The sequence below is a fragment of the Pelodiscus sinensis genome, chromosome 7, assembly GCF_049634645.1.
Source record: "Pelodiscus sinensis isolate JC-2024 chromosome 7, ASM4963464v1, whole genome shotgun sequence".
In the NCBI taxonomy this organism is placed as follows: Eukaryota; Metazoa; Chordata; order Testudines; family Trionychidae; genus Pelodiscus; species Pelodiscus sinensis.
Window position 1 is genome coordinate 2,518,777 of NC_134717.1, and position 24,026 is coordinate 2,542,802.

The following is a 24,026-nucleotide window of genomic DNA, read 5'->3' on the forward strand; positions in this document are numbered from 1 at the left end:
GCGGCCTCTACACAACGCAGCTGGTTAATATCCTCCCTTCCTGTCCTCCTCATCAAACTTACCCTAAAGATTAGGCAGGGATCTGACTGGCCTCCCCCCGCCATCCCCAGACGGATCCTAGAATGCCCCTCCTGTATCCTTCTCCCATTCGAGTCTTCCACGCACTCCTTGGAACGCCTTCCTTCTTCTCGTTCTCCTCTCCCCAGCTACTCAAATCCCTCAACAGCACACTTGTCCCTGTATCTGCCACTGAGGTATCTGACCTATACTGTTTGCCTCGTTTCGTTTGTGGAGGCGGGTTCCGTCACGCTCTCTAGGACGGCACAGTCGTCGTAGGAGTTAGCTAATGGGATTCATTCCACGATCACTGGTTACACGTGCACGCTCCCTCGCACAGCCGGGGGTTGTACTCTTGGCACCCCTAAAACTCCTGCTGAAGGCACAAGGTGTTGACAAGCTGCCTGTGTGAGAGCCATCCACCCACCGTTTGTAAGGTGCTTTGAGATCCTTCGGGAGGAAAGGCCCGGCAGAAAAATACATTATTTCTGCTGTCCGCTCGTTACTGTGCAAGCCGGGAGTGAATGATGAAGCAGAGAACAGTATGTTCCGGCTGGTGGTTGCTTAGCAAGTTCCTCGTCTTGTCCAGAGCTGCTGGCATGGGGGAGATCCAAAGGGTACCCAGTGCTCCCCGTTGGCTGTAGCACAGCACAGGAAACGGTTTAAATCCTTGACAATCGCTGCTCAGCAATGGCCAACTGTGTGCTAGCAGTGTGCAAGTTGCCAGGTTTATTTTCTTTACTTCATAAGAACGTAAGAAAATAAGAAAGGCCAGACCGGGTCAGACCAAAGGTCCATCCAGTCCAGCGTCCTGTCTGCCGACAGTGGCCAATGCCAGATGCCCCAGAGGGAGTGAACTGAACAGGTAATGATCAAGCGATCTCTCTCCTGCCATCCATCTCCACCCTCTGACAAACAGAGGCTGGGGACACCATTCCTTACCCACCCTGGCTAATAGCCAGGGCTCAACGATTGCAGTGAAAACCACTCTCCAGCCCCGCACTGTGCACGTGCAAGACCCGCACTGCGCTTGCACGAACAGCCGGTGAACGAGGCGACCAGCTGAAATCTACTCGCCATGGGAGAGTAGATAAGCGGATTTGTCGAGTCCTGCTAATAGCCATTAATGGACTTAACCTCCATGAATGTATCTAGTTCTCTTTTAAACCCTGTTCTAGTCCTGGCCTTCACAACCTCCTCCGGCAAGGAGTTCCACAGGTTGACTGTGCGCTATCTGAAGAAGAACTTCCTTTTGTTTTAAACCTGCTGCCCATTGGGCTGAACACACAGCTGTTCTTTCACATCCATTTCCTGGCTAGTATACATTGATTTAGACCTGGATTTAGACCTGGGATACCTGCAGCCCGTCGGGTGGGTGCCCATGAGACGTTTTGTTCACTGTTGCCCAAGCGGACAGGTTCACAAGGGTTTTTTTCCATGCCAGAGTGACACACCTGGAAAACAAGGGCCTGTGTGTGCTGAGAGCACACAATTTTGTCTGAGAGAGCCGTGCACTCCCTCTGCATGCCATCAAAGCCCCGCTACGGATCAATCCGCACCCCTTGCAAATTCTAGGTCCCCAAGCTCAATGAGCAAAACCACCCTGCCCCGGAAAGCGTCCGGGTTAGGACAATCTTGAAGCCTACTGAGATGAAGGAGGGGCCCTCCCGCGGCCCGTCCATCAGACGAGGTTGTCCATCGCTGGGCTAGCCTACGCGCTGTAGTCCATGCACAGAGCCGCTTCAGATGTAAAAGGGGGCGCCAGGCAAGTCTTACCACACACCGGCTCCTTATTTGGCATGCAGAGAGCAAAGAGCTTCAGTAACTGGAGAGGCAGGATGACGGCGCAGGGCATCCTCCCCTCTCCAACCTCCTGGCTTCAAAAACTCGTTATTTGACACTGAATTGCCATGTTGCCTCGGTTGCTACCGGAACCGTTTAACCCACCGTCATTCAGAAATGGTGTCGTGGACACTTCTCCTTCCAATCATGAGCCCAGAGCATCTCTATGGCAACTACAAAGCAACTGCTTACACAGAGAAACCACAGCAGGGAAAAGATAACGTACGGTTAGCTTCCTTGCAACAGCATTGAAGAACGGCCATGTGGAAGATCAGCCAGTATCGTGTGACCCTCCACAGACCACTGTGGGCCACACAGACCCTGTCTCGATATTACTCTTTTATAGCCAACTGGCAACCTGAAAGCCCTCAATGCTTTCATTAATAACTCAGATAAAGTATACTTGTAAAGTCTGCCAACGACACCAAGCGGGGAGGGGTTGCGAGCACTTTGGAGGAGAGGATTAAAACTCAACATCATTTGGCAATTCGAAACACCGGTCTGAAATCAACCAGAAGAAGTGTCACGAAGACAAGTGCAGAGTATTTCACTTAGGAATGGAAAATCAACTGCACAACTACAAAATGGGGACTGACTTAGCAGGTGGACGTGCTGCTGAAAAAGTATCTGGAGATCATCACAGATCATAAATTGAATAGGAGCGAGTCACCAATATGATGCAACTGCCAAAAAGATGAACGTTCTGGATTTACTAACAGGACTGTCATATGTAAGCCATGGGAGGTCATTGTATCACTCTTCTCAGCATCGGTAGTGGGCACCAAACTTGCGAGAGATGTGGATAAATTGGAGAGAGTTCAGAGGACAGCAAGAGAAAGGACAGAAGATTTCGAAAACCTGGACTATGAAGAGAGGTTAAAAAAACTGGGAATGTTGAGACTTGAGAGAAGAGTGAGGAGGGCTCTCATAACAGAGGAAGGGCTAGATAAATTCACGGAGGATAGGTCCTATTAGCCAGGATAGGCAAGGATGGTGTCCCTAGCCTGTGTGTGTCAGGGGCTGGGATTGGGTGACCAGAGAGAGATCACTTGATGATTCCCTGTTCTGTTCATTCCCATTGGCCAGTGCTGGCAGACAGAAACTGGGCTGGATGGACCTTTGGTCTGACACAGTCTGGCCGTTCTCATGTTCTTAACAGTCATCAGATATGCTAAGGGCTGTTATGAAGAGGACAGTGATTAATTGTGCTCCATGTCTACTAAAGGCGGAACAAGACATTTAATCTCCAGGGTGATTTAGGTTAAATATTAGGAAAAACGCTCCCTCGACAAGGATAGTAAGTTCTGGAAGAAGCGTCCAAAGGAGGCTGTGGAATCCCCATTGCTGGAGGTGTTTAATAACAGGCTGGACAAACACCTGTTAGGGACGGTCTAGGTTTACTTGCTCTTCCTCAGTGCAAGGGATGGACTTGAGGACCTCCGAAGGTCCCTGTTATCCCTACAGGTCTGTGATTTATGAAGAGTCTGAAGCTGTTTGCAACCAGACCTTTATGAAGAGCAAACAGCTCAGACACAGTTCAGGTGTTCCTTAATTACAGGAAGAGCTCTGACTTGATAGGCCCTGGGGAAGACTCCCTTTGCTTAGCAGTATCCCAGGTGCAAAGGGAAGAGTTGTGTAAGAGAGATCTGATTTTTCCTCCTCCCTTGTGAACTTGTGAGGAATTAAGGCCCCAGATCAGGAAAGTATTTATGCACATGAGGAATCCAACCGAAGTTAACGAGATCACGCATGTGAACTGCCTTGCTGAACTGGAGCCTCGTACAGCTAACTCTGAATTCCTGTAAACAGCCGTTATATGTTTTCTCAGGCTCTGGAGAGTGAATCACTTTCTTGGCCTGACTCTTAGGGCTTGTTCACACTGGCACATTTTGTCACCGAAAGCTGCCTTTTGGCGACAAAACAGTGAAAGTGTTCACACTGCGATGTGACTTTTGCAGGGAAAAACACCCAGTTTTGGTGACAAAAAACTTCCACTCCTGCGAGAGCCTTTTGTCTTTTCCCCTCCTTTTACTGTCAACAAAAAAACAGTGTGGACTCCGCTGTTCGTTTTGTTTAATGCTTCCATCAGCACTGCCCTGATGGCTGTGCCCAGTGTTTTGTGATCTCTGCTGCCCTGCAGGCCTGAGCTTCTCCCCTTTCACAGCTCCAGGAAGTGTCTGACAGCTGAGTGAGCTGCTTCATTTGGGACCAAATCATTGGAGTGCTCCTGTTCTGCCCTGCTAGGAACACAGCGGCAGGCAGGCTGCTGCAGGGAGAGGGCTGGAGAGATGGATGTGCTGCTTTGATGTTCCTTAGCACAGAGAGCTCACAGAATTACAAGGGAATCCCCCAAGCAGTGCAGGGATCGGCTCTTACCCACAATGCTTTGGTCCATCTGTCAACAGGGGCGCTAGCCACGTGGCCATGAAATGTTGAGAATAGGAGGCGGTTTGATCCGTTTTCACTTTTGGCATCTTTTGCCACCAAACCTTCCCAGTGTAGAGACAGACTTAAACTTGTGTCGTTTCCCTGGAAAGCAATGACACTGAAAAGGATCTAGGGGCCATCGTGGGCAAACAAGTCCCAATGTGATAGTGTGATAAAAATGGGTGATATCTAAACAGGGGAGTTGCGCATGAAAGCAGGGAGTGATTTTACCTCTGTACATGGCCCTGGTGAGACTCACACTGGAAAACTACTTCCAGTTCTGATGTCCACATTTTTAAAAGGCTGTTGAAAAACTGAAGAGGGTGCAGAGAATGAAGCAAGGGCTGGAGAAAATGCCTTATAGAAAGAGATTTAGCGAGCTCAATCTATTTAGCGTATAAACAAGACCAAAAAGTGACTTGATTGCAGCAGGTACGAGTGCCTTACTGGGGAGAATAGTAATAGAGAGGTAGCCGTGTTAGTTTTTCCTTTTGGTTTTGCAAGATCAGACTATGTAGCACTTTAAAGACTAACATGATGGTTTAATAGGTGACGAGCTTTCGTGGGCCAGACCCACTTCCTCAGATCATATTCTGGAAGAGAATTGGCATGACCATATATACCGAAGGATGTTCTTTTTTTCATTGTATTCCTTCGGTATATATGGTCATGCCATTCTCTTCCAGAATCTGATCTGAGGAAGTGGGTCTGGCCCACGAAAGCTTGTCACCTATTAAACCATCTTGTTAGTCTTTAAAGTGCTACATAGTTTTTCCTTTTGGTTTTACTGGGGAGAAGATACTGGCTACTAAAGGACTTTTGAATCTAGCAGAGAAGGTCAAAACAAGACTAGAAGCTAAAGCCAGATACATTTAAATCAGAAAGAAAGCACAAAAATTTAACAGTGAGGGTGATGAACCATTGGAACAAGTCACAAAGGCAAGTGGTGGATTCTCCATCTCTTGAAGTCTTCAAATCAAGAGTGGATAGAGTCATTGCACTTAGCGCAAGGGCGACTGGGTTAAATTCTCTAATCTGTGTTATGCAGAAGCTCAGATTAGATGGTCTAACGGTCCCCTGACTAGGCCACGAGTGTGTGGATCTGTGAATCCAACCTGCACTGACTCATTAGGGAACAGGGTAGCTGACCAAATAGGTTGTCTCTATCCCTAAAGTCTAGAGGCCAGATTCTGCTCTTAGCCACACAAGCCAACTCCCGCTGAAATCAATGGCTGCTACACACAGGACCCGAAGGACAGAACTTGACCCTCGGAATCTTTGGCGGAATATTTTTGCACGCATTTGGAAAAGGATGCGGCGTAGTCCTGCCAAAAGTCTGGCCTTCTCCCTCAAGGAAGCATAAAGACTGAAAAACAAGAGGAAAATGACTAGGAATACCGTTAAAAAAACCTCCCAAAGGTCAAAGCAATGCCTCACCCTGCCTTTTAGAGCGGTCTGGCCCTCCAGCTTTCATTTTGCTCCATTCTTCCTTTGCAGCTATATTGGCTTCCATTGTTGTTATGACTATGGCATGCAAATGGAATGGACTTCAGCGATTGGTATTATTAGGCTTTAAATAACATCTCACTTTTCCACAGACAACTTTCCAGACAGTGCTTTGATCCAGAGCTTTCCCCCTCCCCGTCCTCGCCCAAATCTCATTGTGCATTTCCTCCAAGTCTGCCTTGGAAAAATGTAATATTATTCTAATTCCTTTCTACCTTGTCCTCAGGATCAACCCCAGGCCTCAATTCCAATGACTATCAGTGTCGTTTGCAGGGCTGGGTTAGCTAAGAAACTAAAATATCCTTGGACGCCTCTGCAAGCAAATCTCTTATCTGCTTTCTCCCCACAATCACGCGTCCCCCTCAACCCCGCCTCACATTTCTTTTAAGAACATTAGTTGTCAAACTGACTTACATTCTCCATGATCAAGGATATTGACTACTGAAAGGAGGTAAAACATTTTTATTAGATTTCTGGCACTTCGTGCCACATCCCTACATCCCCTGGCAGTGTCAAAGGGCAACAGACGTTCTTTACTTCTTCTCTTACCACTACTAGTAAACAAGCGCCGTGCTCCACCGTAGAAGCAGCCACTTGGACATCAGTCAAAGTTCCTCACTCCGACTATATCTACATGGTGGGTTTTTTGCACAAGAGGAAATGCAAATAGAGCGCTCATTTGCATATCTTGCACTCTCATTTGCATATCTTCTTCCGAGCCTTTTTGCGGAAGAGGTTTTTGCGCTAAAAAGCCCCGGGGAGATGGGTTTTTTTCCTGACAAATGGTCCCTTTTGTGCAAGATCCCTTATTCCTCAAAGAATGAGGTTTACAAGCTCTTGTGCAAAAAGATTTTTTCCCCCGACATATGGCCCTGTCTACACAGGGCTTTTTAGTGCAAAAACCTCTTCTGCAAAAAGGCTCGGAAGAAGATATGCAAATGAGAGTGCAAGATATGCAAATGAGAGTGCAAGATATACAAATGAGCGCTCCATTTGCATTTCCTCTTCCACAAAAGACCCGCAGTGTAGACAGTCTCCGGCTAAACTGCCACTGAAATAAAACAGGAATTTTGCCCGAGTATCGGTTTCCAGATTTATCCCGTTTTTAAGGGCTTATCTAGATCAGAGAGTTTCACTAGTTTAATTAAAGGACTGATTTCCAATAGGTTTAGTTAAACCAGTGCAAACCCCCGGGCGAAGACTTGTTTTTAGTTACAACCAGGTTTATTTCACTTTATCTGAAGTCAGTTAGGAACTGGTTTAAACTAAACTAAACTAAGCCATTCAAATGGACATAAAAGCGCGTCCACACATAGTCCGCGCTTTATTTTAACCTGTTTAAAAATGATTTACGTTCAACTCTCACCAACAGATAAGGCCTAAGACTGCAGAATTCTTTGGAGTCCCATGAAAGATGCTCTATAAAAGAAAATAGCATCAGACAATCTGGCCAAAAGCAGAGGATGACTTTATCCCTGCCCAAGCCGTTCAAAGGGTAGGGAGAAAGCATTCACTAAATATCAGCTAGAGAGAAAAGACCAACCAGGCAGATGTTATTCACCTCAGAGTCTTACGAACAGCCATATTGGGTCAAACTAATGGTCCATCTAGTTCAATACCCTGTCTCAGAGTGGCCAGTGCCCTATGCTTCACAGGGAATGAACAAAACGAGACAGTTTTGAATGATCCATCTGCTGTCATCCAGTCCCTGCTTCAGGGAGTTGGAGGTTTAGGGATACCTGGAGCAGGATGTTGCATTCTTAACCATCATGGCTGATATCCTTCATGAAAGCCTTCCCTCTGTAGCTAGATCTTCGCCTCGATTTTCTCCACCAGTAACATACGCAACTCCAGCCACGTGAATTCCATACCCGGAGTCAACGTACCTGGCATCGATTTTCTGGGGGTGGCCTCACAGCAGGAGGTCAACAGGAGAAATACTCCTGTCAACATCTCTCACTATTGGCAGTACTGAAGCTGATGGGGGCACCCTCAGCATTTGATTTAGCGGGTCTTTACTAGATCTGCTAAATCGAGCCCGGAGAATCGATCACCAGAGTGTTGATCCTCTGGCAAGTAGAGAAGTCGCCCGAGACATTAACTTTCACATTGCTTCTTTCAATCTGCAGGCTTGGAGCTCTGAAATTCTACCTGCCCTGCATTCACCCTTCAGGGAGGGAAATTTCCTTTCAGACAGGTAGCAGTATGAAGTGAGACCTCAGGACAGCGTGCCGGTAGAATTTCACTGTGTTATTACTCATCTCTTGCACAAACAGGCTGGATTTCATGATGTCTTTACGCACCGTTTCCAATTTACCTGCTTTTTGGGCCATTTGTGGCCTTCACCTGAAGTCACACATAGTCTCCTGCTGAGTGAGAAGCAGGCAGGAGGAGTTACAAAATCCATGCTGTAGCTACTGCCATGTCTATCGAACACGCGGTCATGTACAACTCCTACATCAGCAGCTTTTTCCCTGCCATCCAGTCTTACCAGCCGGCACGTATCTTTCCATCCCTGATATGCCGGTGCTATAATCACACCTTCAGCTGCAGTGTTGGCATAATCTGAGGCCAGGTCTACACTAAAAGGGAATGTCAAATCAAGATACACAATTCCAGCTACATTAATTACGTAGATCCACTGTACCTTGTTCCAAGTTTCCTCACTGTCCACACAGTGGCAGGCCAATGAAAGCAAACCATCCTACTGGCTTTCCTTACTCCTTGCAGAAGCAGGAGTACCAGCCGCCGACGGGGATGCCCTCTGAGTTTGATTTAGCGAGTCTTAACTAGACTCGCTAAATCAAACTTCAGAAGACTGATTGTGGCAGTGGCGATCTTCTGTTTAGTGAAGACGTGGCCTTAGAGCTGTGGTTCTCAAAGTGTGGTCCATGGCCCACAAGTGGTCCATGACCAACTTGCAGGTGAGCCATAGGCTCGCTACCGACTCCCCACCCCACAGTAGAAAGGTCTACTTTGAGTAGGTTGGGTTGTGGACCGAAAAGTTTGAGAGCCAGTGACTTAGAGTCACTTCCATTCTCCATTGGCTTTAGCGTGCTAGGTAGAAGGATCATGGTGTTATTTAAAGAAAGACAAAGCCGTGAAGTACAATGCACATGGCAAACAGCCACCCACGGCACCAGGCTGACTGTTAGATGGTGACGGGTTGCCACAAAGGAGGAAAGAAAACTCGACTTACATGTCTATACGTTCTGAAGAAAAGCAGATTGGTCAGGCATACAGGCACCCTTGTGACTTCCATGACCTTTATACTGGACCGTTCAGCCTCTCAAAGCTCTTAACAACAAACCCAGCAGAATCACTTTCCCTACCCTAGAACTGCAGCCATTTCTAGAGTGCAACGGGGCTGTTATTTAACTATTGTCCAATAGTTTGGGACAGGAAGGGAAGAATAAGCTAAATGAGCCTGTTTGGGGGGGGGGGGGGGGGGGAATTAAGATGTCAGACTGTACGTAGCCAACCTGGAACTGGACCAGAGCATTGTCACAAATGCCCCAAATTCTTCCGAACAACACCATGAGATCTTCTCAGCTGGAGTACTGTGTCCAGTTCTGGGCACCACATTTCAAGAAAGATGTGGAGAAATTGGAATGGGTACAGAGAAGAGCGACAAGAATGATTAAAGGTCTAGAGAACATGACCTATGAAGCCAGGCTTCATGAACTGGGCTTGTTTAGTTTGGAAAAAAGAAGATTAAGGGGGGACATGATAGCGGTTTTCAAATATCTAAAAGGGTGTCACAAGGAGGAAGGCGAAAATTTGTTCCTCTTGGTTTCTGAGGACAGGACAAGGAGTAATGGGCTTAAAGTGCAGCAGGGGAGGTTTAGATTGGACATTAGGAAAAAATTCCTAACTGTCAGGATGGTCAAATATTGGAATAAATTGCCAAGGGAGGTGGTGGAATCTCCCTCTCTGGAGATATTTAAGAACAGGTTAGATAGACATCTGTCAGGGATGGTGTAGACGGAGCTTGGTCCTGCCTTGAGGGCGGGGGGCTGGACTCGATGACCTCTCGAGGTCCCTTCCAGTCCTATGATTCTATGATTGACCCCAGAGGGACCACGTTGGTGGAAACACAGCGCATCTTCAACTCCACTTCGACACCCCCTCACACACACCAGAATGGCTGGCCAAGAGAGGCCTAGGCAAAGGAAGAAAAGCTGGTCTACAAGCACCTGCAGTGTTCTGTTAAGTTTAACAGTTCCTACAAATAAATTCTTCCTGCAACCCGTTACGAAGCACCCCCCCCCCGGCCTTTCAGTTAATAAAACGCTGCTGCTGCGACCGCCCCCACATCTGCTAGTGTTTTAAAAACAGATACGTCTGGTTCCATTGTGCTCTCGGTTTCACTGCTGCTTTATCTCCGTCTCCTGGACCGGGCTTTTGTTTTGTTTTGTGCCTTTTTTCCACAGGGACTCCACCCCAGGCAGGAATGAAAGCTCCCACCATGGCCCGCTCCTGCGTGCCGAAGAAAGCCTCCCGTCTAGGCGCTGAAGCCGATCCTAAGGGTTCTGGCAGAGCGGGTTCAGAATCTGCAGAGCATTAACTCGCTAACTCCCCTGCCTCCCACTCTCCCTCCATCCCCCTGGAAAAAAAATCAGCGTTGTTGGCTACAGCCATCTCAGCCAATGCCAGGAAAAAAAAAAAAAGAGAGAGAGAGAGAGAAAAAAAAGCTCACTGCCCCTGCAGTGTCTGAAACGTCAAGTTTGCCAAGTTACAACAAACAGGAAAAGCAAGAGCAAAACACAGCCCCCGCCCCCCTTCCATCAGCCCACTTAGTTCTGTGCTGATGCCAGGCGCAGCTCACAAACAATGGCATTGAGAGACTCCTCCGGCACATCCTTCCAGGTGGCCAGAACAAAAACCCAGGAAGTCTGCGTCCGACGCATGTGGAGTTTTAAATCCCTTCCAGTAAGGGCAAACAAAGGGTCTGCACGCAGGGGCTGGAGAAAGGGTTAACAGCAAGCCGGACGGTCAACACACCGCATAAGAGCCCTTTGCATGAGGTTCGCAACTGCCTTACGCCTCAAACGGCTTGTGCACGGCCTACGAAGGGTCACAAATGGCAAAGAAGGGGCAAGTCTGGGGTGGAGAAGAGCGTCAACAGCAGGGAAGTCTGCCCATTCCTGAGCCAGGCCAGTGGGTCCCCATCACTGGGGTGGATAGAACTCCAAGTCGAACTTCTCTAGTCTGGGGCCGTCAGGACCTGATGGATGATGAACCAGAGAATTTACCGCACCGTGGGAGGTCAATATTGTCTAGCAACATTTTTAACTGCTAGACCAGTTATTCTACTCCTTACTGGGCTCCGAGAAGACAGTTCGGGGTAAATGAGAACTAAATCACAGCACAGTACACTAAGCACCAGGACTGGTGGCTGTAAACAAACTTTATGGGATCATGGGAAACTTGGCCACATCAATGTTAAGACGACATCCAGCTCACTAAAATCATGCCGGACCATGGAGGTTGCCGGACCCACGTGCCGGACTAGAGAGGTTCAACCTATAGTGATCCCCCCTGCCGACAGGAATACCCCGCTGGGCCTTGGTGTGCCCTCATTCCCCGATCCTGTTCAATGCTAAGTGTGCTGCCTCAGGACGGGGGTTTCAAACATCCCAAACCCCATTGCTGTTAGCGTGCTCACAGCTAAACAGTAGGAAGCTGGGATTGGAAGTGACAGCTGAGGTGTTAGTCTGGTAGAGGAGAATTGCTGCCTGAGACAGCTGGAAAACCTAGTGTCACGCCGATAACAGTGCTCCATTTCACCGCTATCACCATCAAGCACGAGGACAGCACCTGTGAAGACCCTGTTTATAGCACTGCCGCAGCCGGTAACCTGTAGGTCAGGTCCTTCTCTTATGCAGCAGAGTGGGAGCCGGTCCCTACAGGTAGGTCCACGTTACTCAGGGAAAGGTGTTGCATTTCTCAGACCCCATCTTCCGCATGAACATTTTCTGGACTGTGCATTCTTGAGCCGGTAAATCATTCCCTATGAGGGCACGCATCTGCACACAAGGGAATCGTGCTAGACTGGCCTCTAAGATTCTCCCCGGCAAACCGCTGGCTTTTCACTCTTCCAAGAGGAAGCTGAAGCTGATGGTTTCTTGGCACAGGCTGGGGATGGAGCAAAGATGTTGAAAAAGGAGTCAGCTTTCTCAGTGCCATGCTCTAACCGGATTTCATGCTGCGACGCTTGGTTCGACAATCTAGTCTATCTGCTGCCAAGCATCTTCTCTCAGGTGGCTGAGAAATTATGTGTATGGCCCATCCCAGCAGCTGCCCATCAGGCACACAGCTGGAAAGCAAAAGCAGCTCATGTTCTCCACAAACAAACTCTTACCAGGGTGTATGCCCTGGCTCCAAGTGGACACATTTTTCAGATTCTGGAAATGGGACATTTGAAGGACAGGTTGCAACGTAGCCAAACCTGAACTCCCATGATCACATGCTACCTATTGATATTCTCATCTGGACTCATGATGCTTCACCTCTTCTTCTAAGCTGTGATGCTGTTTGCGCGGCATTTATTTCAGTGATGGAGAAGCAAACCTTAGATCTACAGCGGGGATAGCAACTTGGGGTTCTTTTGGACCGAAGGGTTTTATTAATTAGTAACAATATCTAAACCTAACTACTGGGCTCTTCAAAGCCGGAGGAGGGTTCACATTCATCGGTGACATATTTACCCACGCAGAATCCATTTTTATCTTTCAGAGCCTTGTTGGGCTCCATGACATGGGCCTGGCAACCCTGGAAAAAACCAAGGGGGTGTTCCCAGGGTCTAGCGTTGCCAGTTCTGGTTGGACGTCTTCCTGAAAGTTTCGCCCCATGACACAAACTTCCCTTCAAGATTAAGCTTCAATTCTGTAAGAATCCAGGACAATCCTGGAGGGTCGGTGCCCCTACACGGCTCTGTCGGGCGAGGAGTAGAATTCAGAGAAGCTGCTGAATCAAGGCTGAACCCGGGAATGTAAAAGAACAGCTCCTCAGACACCTCTCCCTTGCTCACCCTGTGAGCATCCTGACCTGGTAACCTGGGAACTCAGTTCAGTTTATTTACCGGCAGTGCCCTTCAGAGTGGTAGAAAATTACAGTTTAGAAAAGGCTATCGTGACCCAAAGATGACATGAGGAGGGGGTAGGGAGAGACCATGTCCACAGACTGACCTGTTGAAATACAGAGGGATCAAGGTACAAACAGATATTTAGCCAGGGCTGTGACAGTGAGGGGCCAAGGAAAAAGTAAACAGGGTTGAAGCTGCTTTTGGGATTCAATATAAGATGGAAACCCTCCCTATACACTCATTATAAGATCCCACAGGGCTTTCTGCAGGAAGAGTGGTGCTAAGCCATATGTCAGATTCCAGTTAGAGTTATTATAATATGCAAGCCTCAGTCTCATCTGGGTACCTTTAAATAATGGGTCGAATAGTGGCCAGATCTGAACTCCTGTGATCACGTGCTACATATCGATATTCTCCATGCCATCTCACCTGGACTCAAGATTCTTCACCTCCTCTTCATAACGGTTATGCCCCGTTACGGTCTGCAGGCCGATTCCTCTCCTGTGCTACGCTGCCGTGCATTGTGCTCTATGCTAATCAAGAGCAGCATGAATCCCAGGAGCTTTGGTTGGTGCAAAGCCGTGGGCAGCGCCAGCGCCATCTCAGACTGGTACCAAACCACAGCCCCCAAGGCGAGGACTTCATGGCTGCCTCTCTGCCGTGCGTAATAATTCCATTGCACGGACCCCTCCTGCCTCCACACCAGTGCTTGAGAATCCTAAGACTGGAAGGTATCTCAAGGGGTCATCTCGTCCAGTCCCCTCGTGGCAGGACCAAGCATCAGCTAGATCATCTCTGACAGGTCTGTCCAACTGCTCTTAATCTCTAGTGATGGAGATTCCACAACCTCCCTAGGCAATTTATTTCAGTGCTTACCCACCTTGACAGGAAGTTTTTCCTGGTGTCCAACCTAACCCTTCCTTGCTGCAACTTAAGCCCATTGATTCTTCTCCTCTCCTCAGAGGTCAAGACGAACAAGTTTTCTCCCCCCTCCTTGTAACACCCTTCTACATACTTGAATGGGAAATCTCCATTAGTTGTGACCACTATAGAGCTTGTGACACACAGCTGAACAGCTATGATTCAGCCCAGCAGAGGGCGCTGAAGACACATACACATATCTGATTGCCTGCTCGGTTCATTCCCTCTGGTGTTGGACACTGTGGGCAGACAGGACACTGGGCTAGTTGGACCTTTGGTCGGACCCAGCCTGGCCGTTCGTATGACCGTTCGCCCCCCAGAGAGAGGTCTAAAGCACAGTCCTGGGAGGTGAGGCTGGTTAGAGCAAGTTCATGTAGAGGTCTGAATACCAGAGGTGAAATCCTGGTGTTCTGTTCCAACACGTTGAAAGGCCTTTCCCTGGATCAGTCTGTGCACTACTAACACAAATGTGTAGCAAGTGGTCATCCCTTACAGTTCAGCTTATGGGTGACATGAGTGTGATATGCATCGCCAGCACACCTCTGGAAATTACTGCAAAACTATTGCTGGGCCTTCTGCCAAGATCCCCTTTCTTTTAAGGCAGCATTTCTCAAACTGTGGGTCCCGCCCCCCGGGGGGTTGTGAGCAACTGAGAGGGGGGTCGCGGTATCACAAGTTTGAGAACCCCTGTTTTAAGGCAATAGAAGCAAACGTGATTCTGGGCGGCATTAGCAGGCGTGTTGTGAGCAAGACACGAGAAGTCATTCTTCTGCCCTACTCTGCACTGATTAGGCCTCAGTTGGAGTATTGTGTCCAGTTCTGGGTGCCATATTTCAGGGAAGACGTGGAGAAATTGGAGAAGGGCCAGAGAAGAGCAACAAGAATGATTAAAGGTCTAGAAAACATGAGCAGTGAGAGAAGGCTGAAGGAATTGGCCTTTAGTTTGGAAAAGAGAAGACTGAGAAGGGACATGAGAGCAGTTTTCAAGTATCTAAAAGGATGTCACAGGGAGGAGGGGGAAAAATTGTTCTCCTTGGTCTCTGAGAATAAGACAAGAAGAAATGGACTTAAACTGCAGCAAGGGAAGTTTAGGTTGGACATTAGGAAAAACTTCCTACCTGTCAGGGTGATTAAACACTGGAATAAGTTGCCCAGGGAGGTTGTAGAAATATATCTGAGTGGATCCAAGCCCCAAAGGGTATACATGTAGTCAAAGAAAACAAGAGGCCTCGTTTTTGAAGATATTGAACACACCCGACTCCCACTGTCTTCACTGTCTTCTGATTAGGGCTGTAAAATCCCGGTTAAGCAGCTAACCGACTAAACGTTAGGTTAACCGAATATTGAACCGATCAACCGATTAAGCAGGATCCAGGCGGGAGACGGTTCCAGCCCAGCTGGCACAGCCCCCAGCCTGCAGGGCTCCCGTTCCCAGCCCTGTGCTTGGGTTGGTTGCGGGATCTCTGCCCCTACCAGAGCAGCCCCTGTCCACGGTGGACTGGACTCCCTGCAGACAGAGGCTGCTCCGGACTCCAGGAATCCCCTTGGTGCCAGTCGGTGCCTCTCCATCTGCCGGAAGGGATGCCACGGAGTGGCATGAACCCCTCCCCGCCAGGACTTATGCAAGCTGCCTTGGAGCACCGCCCATGCAGCAGAGTCCCTCCTGAGCACTGTGCATTACCCACCCAGATCAGCCCCCCCTCGCGGAGCCGCTGCCCCCGTTCAGAGCACAGCGCTGATCTCTGCCTCCGAGCAAGCAGAGGGCCCAGTCGAGACACCTGAAAGACGTTGTTGTTAACACGGATCCGCCTCACACAAGGAAACGAGACAAACAGGAGACAATGCAACATGGGCAGTCGGTGAAGGTAGGTTGGGGGGAGGCAATTCTCCAGCCCCGCCCCTCAACGCCACCCCTTGTGCCTAGGTTCCCCACCCCCGCAAAACCATGGGGAGGATGGGTGGTGTGCAGCCCGGACCACGGGGAGGGTGGGCACTTGGGGGCAGCGACGCTCTGCCAAAAGCAGGCATTCTGGGGCCGGAGTCTGGGAGGCACCAGGCTGGCGGTGCCTATCCCCACCTATTCCACCTGCCGCCCCTGCAAAACAACTTGTTCAGACCACAATGAACTTCTGCTCCAGGAATTTCTCATTCCCCTCCCAGGTATCTACACTCGTCATCCCGACCCGCTTTTGTACCAATGCCAGGCAAACGCCAAGCCAAACGCCTTTGCTAAGAAGGATTTCCACGTGAAAAAACAAATGGAGATTATGACATGCATTCTGCACTCTTGCTAGTCACCAGCTCCCAACTGGAGGGGTGTACGTATTCAAAAGGATCAAGGGCCTGGAGGGGAGGATGGAGGAGGAGAGACAGAGATTCAAGTATGCCTAGCTTGGGGTATGCCTATGCCTCGTGGAATGAGGAGTAACGGTAGTTCGAACTAGGAAGCCTAGTTCGAACTACCTAGTTCGTGCCCCGTGTAGCCGCGCTGCACGGGGTTCGAACGAGCGGGGATTTAAAAATGGCGGAGCCCCGCTTATGCAAATGAAGCCTGGGAAATTCAAATCCCGGGCTTCATTTGCAATTGCGGTATGCCTACATTACCCTCCTAGTTCGAATTAGGAGGGTAGTGTAGACATACCCCTGGAAAGGAGACCACCTGAGAAAGGTCTATACACCCAAGAAAGAGTTGCCAGTAACAGAGGAAAAGCAGCCCTGAGGGGTGCATGGGAGAAGAACGACTTTAAAACCACAGAAAGGAACATATGGATTCAATACCAGGCCTTTTAAAAACAAACAGCATAAGCTAGTTTTATGAGGCCACTATCCGTAGCTCCCTTCACTAGATACAGTAAAAAACAAGTTAGATAAAATACTCATGTACACATCCCTATAGCAACACTTAGCTCTTCGATAACGCTGTCCAGCCCAGGTTCTCAAGACCACCTCGAAAAAAGAACAATGAATCAAGCAAGCCTCATCACATCCTTCTAATACAGGGACGTATTGTCCCATTTCACTGATGGGGAATGAAGAGGTGCAGATTCAGAGTTGAAGCAATTTGCCCAAGGTTACATGGAAAGTCTACAGAAGAGTCAGGTCTAGAATCCAGACCTCCCAGTCCCAGATCTTAACCAGTCCTCAGTGAGGACAACTGTATGCTGTAGGAGTTAGGAGTAGAACAGGCTATATTTGATAAGCATAGTTCCAACTATAAATATACGAGGAGGTCTCAACTAGCTGTTACCACTCAAGAAAGAAAACTTGGAGACTCTGTGAATAATTCTCTGAAAACAACCACTCAATGTGCAGCAGCAGTCAAAAGAAGCTAACGATATTGGGAATCCCTACGAAAGGGATAGACGATAAAACAGAAAATACCTCATATTGCCTCTATATAAATTCACGGTGTGGCCACATTTTGAATAGTGTGTGCAGATCTGGTCGCTCCAGCGCAAAAAAAAAAAAAAGGTATAGTGGAATTCAAAAGGTACAGAAAAGGGCAACGAAAATGGTTGGGGTATGGAGTGGCTTCCATCTGAGGAGAGATTAAGACTTGGACTTTCAGCTTAGAAAAGAGGCGACGAAGGAGGGATAGGATAGAGGTCTTTAAAATCATGACTGGTGTGGAAAAAGTGAATAAGTAAAAGATATTTACTTGTTTCCATAAGAACTAGGGGTCACCAAATGAAATTAACAGGTATCAGGTTTAAAACAAACAAAAGGAAGTTTTCTTCACACAGCGCGCAGTCAACCTGTGGAACTCCTCGCCAGATGATGTTATGAAGTCCAAGTCTATAACAGGGTCCAAAAAAAGAGCTAGATAAATTCAGGGAGGATAAGTTTGTCAATGACTATTAGCCAGGGTGGGTAGGAATGGTGTCCCCAGCCTCTGTTTGTCTGAAAATGGGTGACAGGGGAGGGCTCACTAGATGATTCCCTGCTCTGTTCATTCCCTCTGGGGCACCTGGTGCTGGCCACTGTCGGAAGACCGGACACCGGGCTCGATGGACCTTTGGTCTGACCCGGTACGTCTGGTCTTGTGTTCTTATACTCTAGGAGCTGCCTTACTGAAGTCAGAGATCCTGTGAAAATGGGCTATGCAGACATCAAACCAGACCACTCCTCAATAAAGACACTGATGGGCAAGCACCTTCTCTGCCCCCTGCATAAGGAACAGTCCTTTTACTTTCCCAATGAGTGTTTGAGATTGTCTGTGATGCCCCGGCCAAGGAGGAACCAGCAACGCCTGCTAGATGCAGTGTAATACCACGAGAGTCTCAGAGAGAGTGCCACAAATTCACAATTAATAGTCTCCGGGTCTTGCGAGGGGGAAGGTCATTCAGCCCCATGCAGGGAGAGCCCTGACTTTAGAGAGGCTGCTCTCAACATCTGTTCAGCAGGACACACTCCTCACGACGTGACGGCCACAACTAACAGAAGACACATTGACAGGGTCCGGGCTGAGACAGGTGGCAGCACTATCCTGCCGGCCCCAAGGACCCCACCTACCGCTTTAGCCAGGAGAGACGCAGCTGCTGACGGCTGGTTCTTTCTTTACTCAGTCAGTTACCCAACGTGCCACCCCCACCCCCGATTCACCCGAATGCAGAACTGACGCTGTGACAATAGAGCAGTTTACATCCCTCCCAGGAAATGGAAACTGGGCTACAGAGGCTGGAGAGTTCGGCGAGCGCGGTATCCCCCTGATCGGGTGGTTCTTATAAAACAGGTGGGTGAGCGTCACTGGTTTTCAATACAAGTCCTGCCTCTGAGCTAAACGTATCACAGGACACCTGGCAGCAAGGAAATAGGGATGTAAAACAGGTAACTTGCATAAGCAATCTTATAGCCTCTAATCCAGTGTTTCTTAAACTATGTTCCGTGGCACATCCGTGTACCGCGAGGCAGTCGGAGGCGCACCATGGAGAACAACGGAGTTAAAGGGATAGGTGACTTTTTTTTTAACTCAGTAACTTCCCCCCTGACCCTTTTTCCCCTTGACTATTTTTTTTTTTTGTGCTCAACCAAAAACCCATGGTGTTCCTCATTAAAAAAAATCATTAAGAAACACTGCTCTAAGCTTTTTCATTCGTGCGCAGATTTTTTCCATCCATGTGCGGAATAAATTTTATGTGCACTAAGGCAGGTGCAGATGTGCACCACCAGTAGAAACACAAAAGCTAACTGCGGGTGCTTGGCAAAGCAGCTGGGAGGCATTAAGTCTCTCCTGAATGGCCACACAAGCGCACACCTTCCTGCGCACCTTGGTGTGGAGCCTTTGGAGGAGGCACAGTCAGTCCATGTCACTGACACGTGAATAATTGAGTCTGGTTCCCTCTGTCTAAGATAGAGGAGGGCAAAGTATGGACCAAGGGCACCCGCTGGAGAGCAGGACCTGGGACTTGCCCGGCACCGCTCGTGCCGTGGGTCCCAGCAGCAGCATTCTGGTTGGATCCCACGCAGAGGGGCGGCTAAGGGCTTTGTGTGCTGCCACCACTATGCAGCTCCCATTGACCGGGAACCGCAGCCAATGGGAGCTGCCGGGCATCACCCACAGGTGGAGGCAGCTCAGAGAGCCACCGGACCACGCCTCTGCATAGGAGTCAGACGGATGGCGGACATGCTGCTGCTTCCGAGAGTTGCTTGAGTTGGTAAGTGCAGCTTGGAGTCTGCACCCGAGCCTCCCCCCTCACATGCAACCCCTTGCTCCATCCCAGAGCCCCTTCCTATCACCTGACCCCCTCAGTCCCAGCCCAGAGCCCCCTCTTGCATCCCAGGCCCTAACCCAGAGCCTAATCTTCCAGCCTTCACCCTCCTCCGTGCCCCAACTCGGAGCCCCTTCCTGCACCTTGAATGCCTCATTTCCGGCCCCTCCCCAGAGCCCACACCCCCAGCTGGAACCCCCACCCCCTCCTGCACCCCAACCCCAATTTCGTGAGCATTCCTGGCCCTCCATACAATTTCCATACCCTGATGTGACCCTCAGGCCAAAACATTTGCCCATCCTGATCCTCAATTGTGAGCTGATCCTCTCCACATGGTACCTAAGTAGCTAACGAGCTTTACGTACAAGTAATATGGAAATGTATTTTAAATCTTAAAAAAAAAAAAAAAAGTTATACCGGCAGTTCAGTTTTGCCACCCGAAATATAAACCTTTACTGACTGCCCCAGCAGCAACGTCTCTGCTTCCTCTCTAGAGCGCGCATTGGCTTCCTCCCGACGCTTCGGCAGCCTGATTTCCCCTCGAATGGCACTGCCAGGCTATCGGCGCTTCGCGGCCCCTGTGGAGGTTGCACGGGAGAAGGAAACACCGAGGCGCTCGAGCGCCCTGCCAGTGGAAGGAACAAGCCGCTGCTGGAAAATGAAACCTTCCACTGCCTGCCAAGAGCATCTGGACAAAGGAAGCCGGAGGAGAGAGGGGGACACACAGTTCGCGATGTGCAATGAAGTGATTTTAAAGGGGTGGGGGGGGACGGGCTCCCCAAACATACTGCACAGGTGCCTGGCAGGGCTGGCCAGAGCCTCCCCGGGATCCGGCTCTCCAGCAGCAAGGCAATAAACGCGGCCGAGTGCTCCCACGGGAAAGGAACGGGCCGAGGCAGGTGTGCAGCTGGCGGGGTGGGGAGATAGCAACGGAGCTGACTGCTTAGGTATTGCAAACACAAGAGAGGCCCTGCCTGACCCTGTCCCATCTGTTGCCTGTGAGGCAAGGAGGCCCTGTTCGGGCATGCAGATAGCCTCCAAGCTGTGTCAGGGAATGGAAATAGCATCGGTCCAGGTCAGCCACGGCATGGGAAAGCCCCACACCAGGGGGCAGGAATGACGTTCCACTGTGAGCTCCGTTCTTCTCCCCCAGGGGCAGGGGAGTTGCCTTTTCCACCCGCAGGACTGATACGTTCAGCTTCAAAGCCCTCGGGTTCCCCAAAAGACTCACTTGAGACCAGAACGCCCCCGCGCCTGCCACACACTCGGCTTCCTGGCTTCTCTTGCCGGCCCTCTGTCTCCGCGCTCCTTGTGGGGGTTCTGCTCCGGGTGGGGTTCTTGTACATTTCAAGAGGGATCAGAATCGCAGCAGTACTGATTCAGTCCCCGCTCACGCCGTTTCCTGCTGTGCCTCTACCTCCCCTGGCCCCTGCGGAGACGGTGCTGGGGGGACCCGCTTTTAAGCCAGAGCCCCTCAGCACCACCTCCTCCCCCCCCCCCCCCGGCTGCCTCTCTCTGATGGAGGAAGCAAGAGGGGGAAGCGACTAATTGTATCACTAGTCGATTCTTCAATAAAGCTTATGCTTATCGGACAGTCAACTAGTCACTTACTTCCCTCGTTGACGGGCCTCGGATTTGTCACACCCCCGACCTGACCCTTAGAAAAGAGAGAGAGGAAGAGAAAAAAGAGCCGTGTCAGGATGGAGGACAAACACAGGCACGTCACCAGCCCCTGTGAAGGACGCCGGGGGGGGGCGTGAAATCTAGGACAAGGCTTCTGCAGAGCAGCTGGGCTTTTACCACTTCAACAACCCTCGTTTGGGGGAGGCAGCAAAAATAATTAAAAAAACATGATGTGGACGGACGGGGCTCAGATTTGGGGCCTGCTGGTTCCCACGGCAGGAGAGCTCCTTGAGAGGTTGCGTTTTCTTGTGAATGCAGACAGCTACACGAGAGGACGTGAAACCGGCGCTGGATTTTACACCTCCCAGATGATTTCGCATTCCGCTCTTTCCACTGACTGCCGAAGGCGGATGGCAGGAGAATGGGAGGAATTCACACTTGCACATTATTTATTAGACCCGGCAGTTACAAAACCTCTGGGCATCACCAAGCCATGGAAACAGGAAGAGGCACGTGAGGACTTTTTCCTGTTGGACAGTCTGGGGGTGTTTTAACTAACTTTAGTGAATGACAACTGGCATTTGAACAACTTCTAATTCCTCCGTTAATCTCCCACTCCGCATTCAAATTGCCCCAGGAAACACATTCCTGTGCCAAGTGCCTTCCAAAGATTTTCACAACCTATTGTACCATTCATAAGTAATGAGAACAAGCACAGAAACACGCAGCTTCTCTTGCATGGTCATCCTTCCGTCTAGATAGCACATGGCTAATATTGCAACGAATTAGCTGGTGCGCGCGCGTGTGTGTGTGCAATAATGCAACGAATTAGCTGGTGCGCGCGCGTGTGTGTGTGCAATAATGCAACGAATTAGCTGGTGCGCGCGCGTGTGTGTGTGTGTGTGTAATAATGCAACGAATTAGCTGGTGTGCGCGCGTGTGTGTGTGTAATAATGCAACGAATTAGCTGGTGTGCACGTGTGTGTGTGTGTAATAATGCAACGAATTAGCTGGTGCGCGCGCGCGTGTGTAATAATGCAACAAATTAGCTGGCGCGCACGCGTGTGTGTGCGCACATGTATGTCTAATATTGCAACAAATTAGCTGGGGTGTGTGGGTGTGTGTCTAATTTGCAACAAGTTAGCTGGTGTGTGTGTAATATTGCAATGAATTAGCTGATGGCTGTGTGTGTGTGTGTGTGTGTGTGTGTGTGTGTGTGTGTGTGTGTGTGTGTGTGTGTCTAATATTGCAACAAATTAGCTGGTGTGTGTGGGTGTGTGTCTAATATTGCAACAAATTAGCTGGTGTGTGTGTGTGTGTGTGTGTGTCTAACACTGCAACAAATTAGCAGGGTGTGTGAGTGTGTGTGTGCGTGTGTTACAATCAGCTCAGCTGGGGGTCACAGATCTAACAGAGACGCCCCCTGGGCGAAGGCAGGCATCCCTGCTTTGGGACTGCACTCAGCCTCTGAGATCAAAAGGCAAGGGCAGGAGCGGAGGGAAATGCGATGCCCAATGCAGATGGACACAGGACAAATGGCATTAAAAAGGAAAAACGCACCAGCCCTCCAGCTAAGCGCACCCGAGCGTTTGGCCGGCCCGGCCGCGAAGGGAGGCTACAAAACCGGCCGACTAATTCACGGAGATGGCTCGATACTGTGTCCTAATGGGAAGGTGCATTGTCACAGGGCGGGCTCGTCACCCAGGGCGCCTCCTGCTGGTCATGCAGGGAATTAACATTTTTGGTGCTGGAGCACCCCCTTCTGGCTGGGATCTCACCCGCTGTGACTGTTACTCTCCACCTCTCTGTCAGGGCGCACGTCTCTCCCAGACCGCGGTGCCCTCCTACCTGGGTATGGCCCTGTCGCAGCGCCCCCATGTTCTGGGGTACGCCCCTTCTGGAGACCCTCAATCTCCCCCATGCCCCCCTTGCCTCAGGGGCCCACAGCCAGGCTTCAGCCAGCCCCTGCCACGGGGCCAACTGCTGCCTGAAATGGCCACTCAGCCCTAGCACAAGGGCGGGGACCTGCTGCCATTGCCCATCCTAGCTGCCTCCCTGCAGCCCTAGTACCTCAGGTCTCAGGCCCTGCCGAGTTTGCCTGGCGAGAGCTCCCCAGCCCTGCCTGCCCTTCTCCTGGGCTGGGTTTCAACCCCTTAAAGGGCCAGTGTGGGGCAGATGCCCCATCACATGCATCCAACGAGACTTCCCTACAGGTGGAAATAGACGGGTTGCTGGCAAAGAGCAGGGATTGCAGTTTACTTTGACCAGAGAACTTCACTCCAGGAGTAGAGTTGGCCCCTATTACACCCCTGTAAGCAAGGTCAAAATCCAGTCTACTGGTTGGAAGTGAACATAAGAACCCATAACATAAGAATGGCCGTACTGGGTCAGACCAAAGGTCCATCTAGCCCAGTAGCCTGTCTGCCGACAGTGGCCAGCGCCACATGCCCCAGAGGGGGTGGACCAAAGACAATGATCAAGCAATTTGTCTCCTGCCATCCCTCTCCAGCCTCTGACAAACAGAGGCCAAGGACAGCATTTTATCCCCTGGCTAATAGCCTTTTATGGACCTAACCTCCATGAAATTATCTAGCTTCTCTTTAAACTCTATTATAGTCCTAGCCTTCACAGCCTCCTCTGGCAAGGAGTTCCACAGGTTGACTACACGCTGCGTGAAGAACTTTCTTTTATTAGTTTTAAACCAGCTACCCATTAATTTCATTTGGTGTCCTCTAGTTCTTCTATTATGGGAACTAATGAATAAGTGCTCTGTCTATTTAGGGCAAAGTGATTTGTAAAGCTGACTGCTGAGAACAGGTTAGTCTTGTCCACACTAGGGGACCTTACCACTACAT

The 24,026-nt window shown here is 49.8% G+C and overlaps 1 protein-coding gene across 3 annotated transcripts in view; it reads right to left on the reverse strand.

Annotated features, from left to right (window-relative positions):
• Window positions 1–24,026, reverse strand: part of IGFBP2 (insulin like growth factor binding protein 2) — a 94,699-nt gene that overhangs the window by 19,404 nt on the left and 51,269 nt on the right. Inside the window, exon 1 of one of the 3 annotated variants that reach the window (XM_075933018.1) lies at window positions 20,780–20,909. The exons of the other annotated variants lie outside the window; for them this stretch is intronic. Coding sequence (XP_075789133.1) covers window positions 20,780–20,894 — 115 coding nt within the window. The 5' untranslated portion in view covers window positions 20,895–20,909. Of the gene's footprint in view, window positions 1–20,779; window positions 20,910–24,026 lie in introns of those variants that run through there. 3 annotated transcript variants of the gene reach the window in all.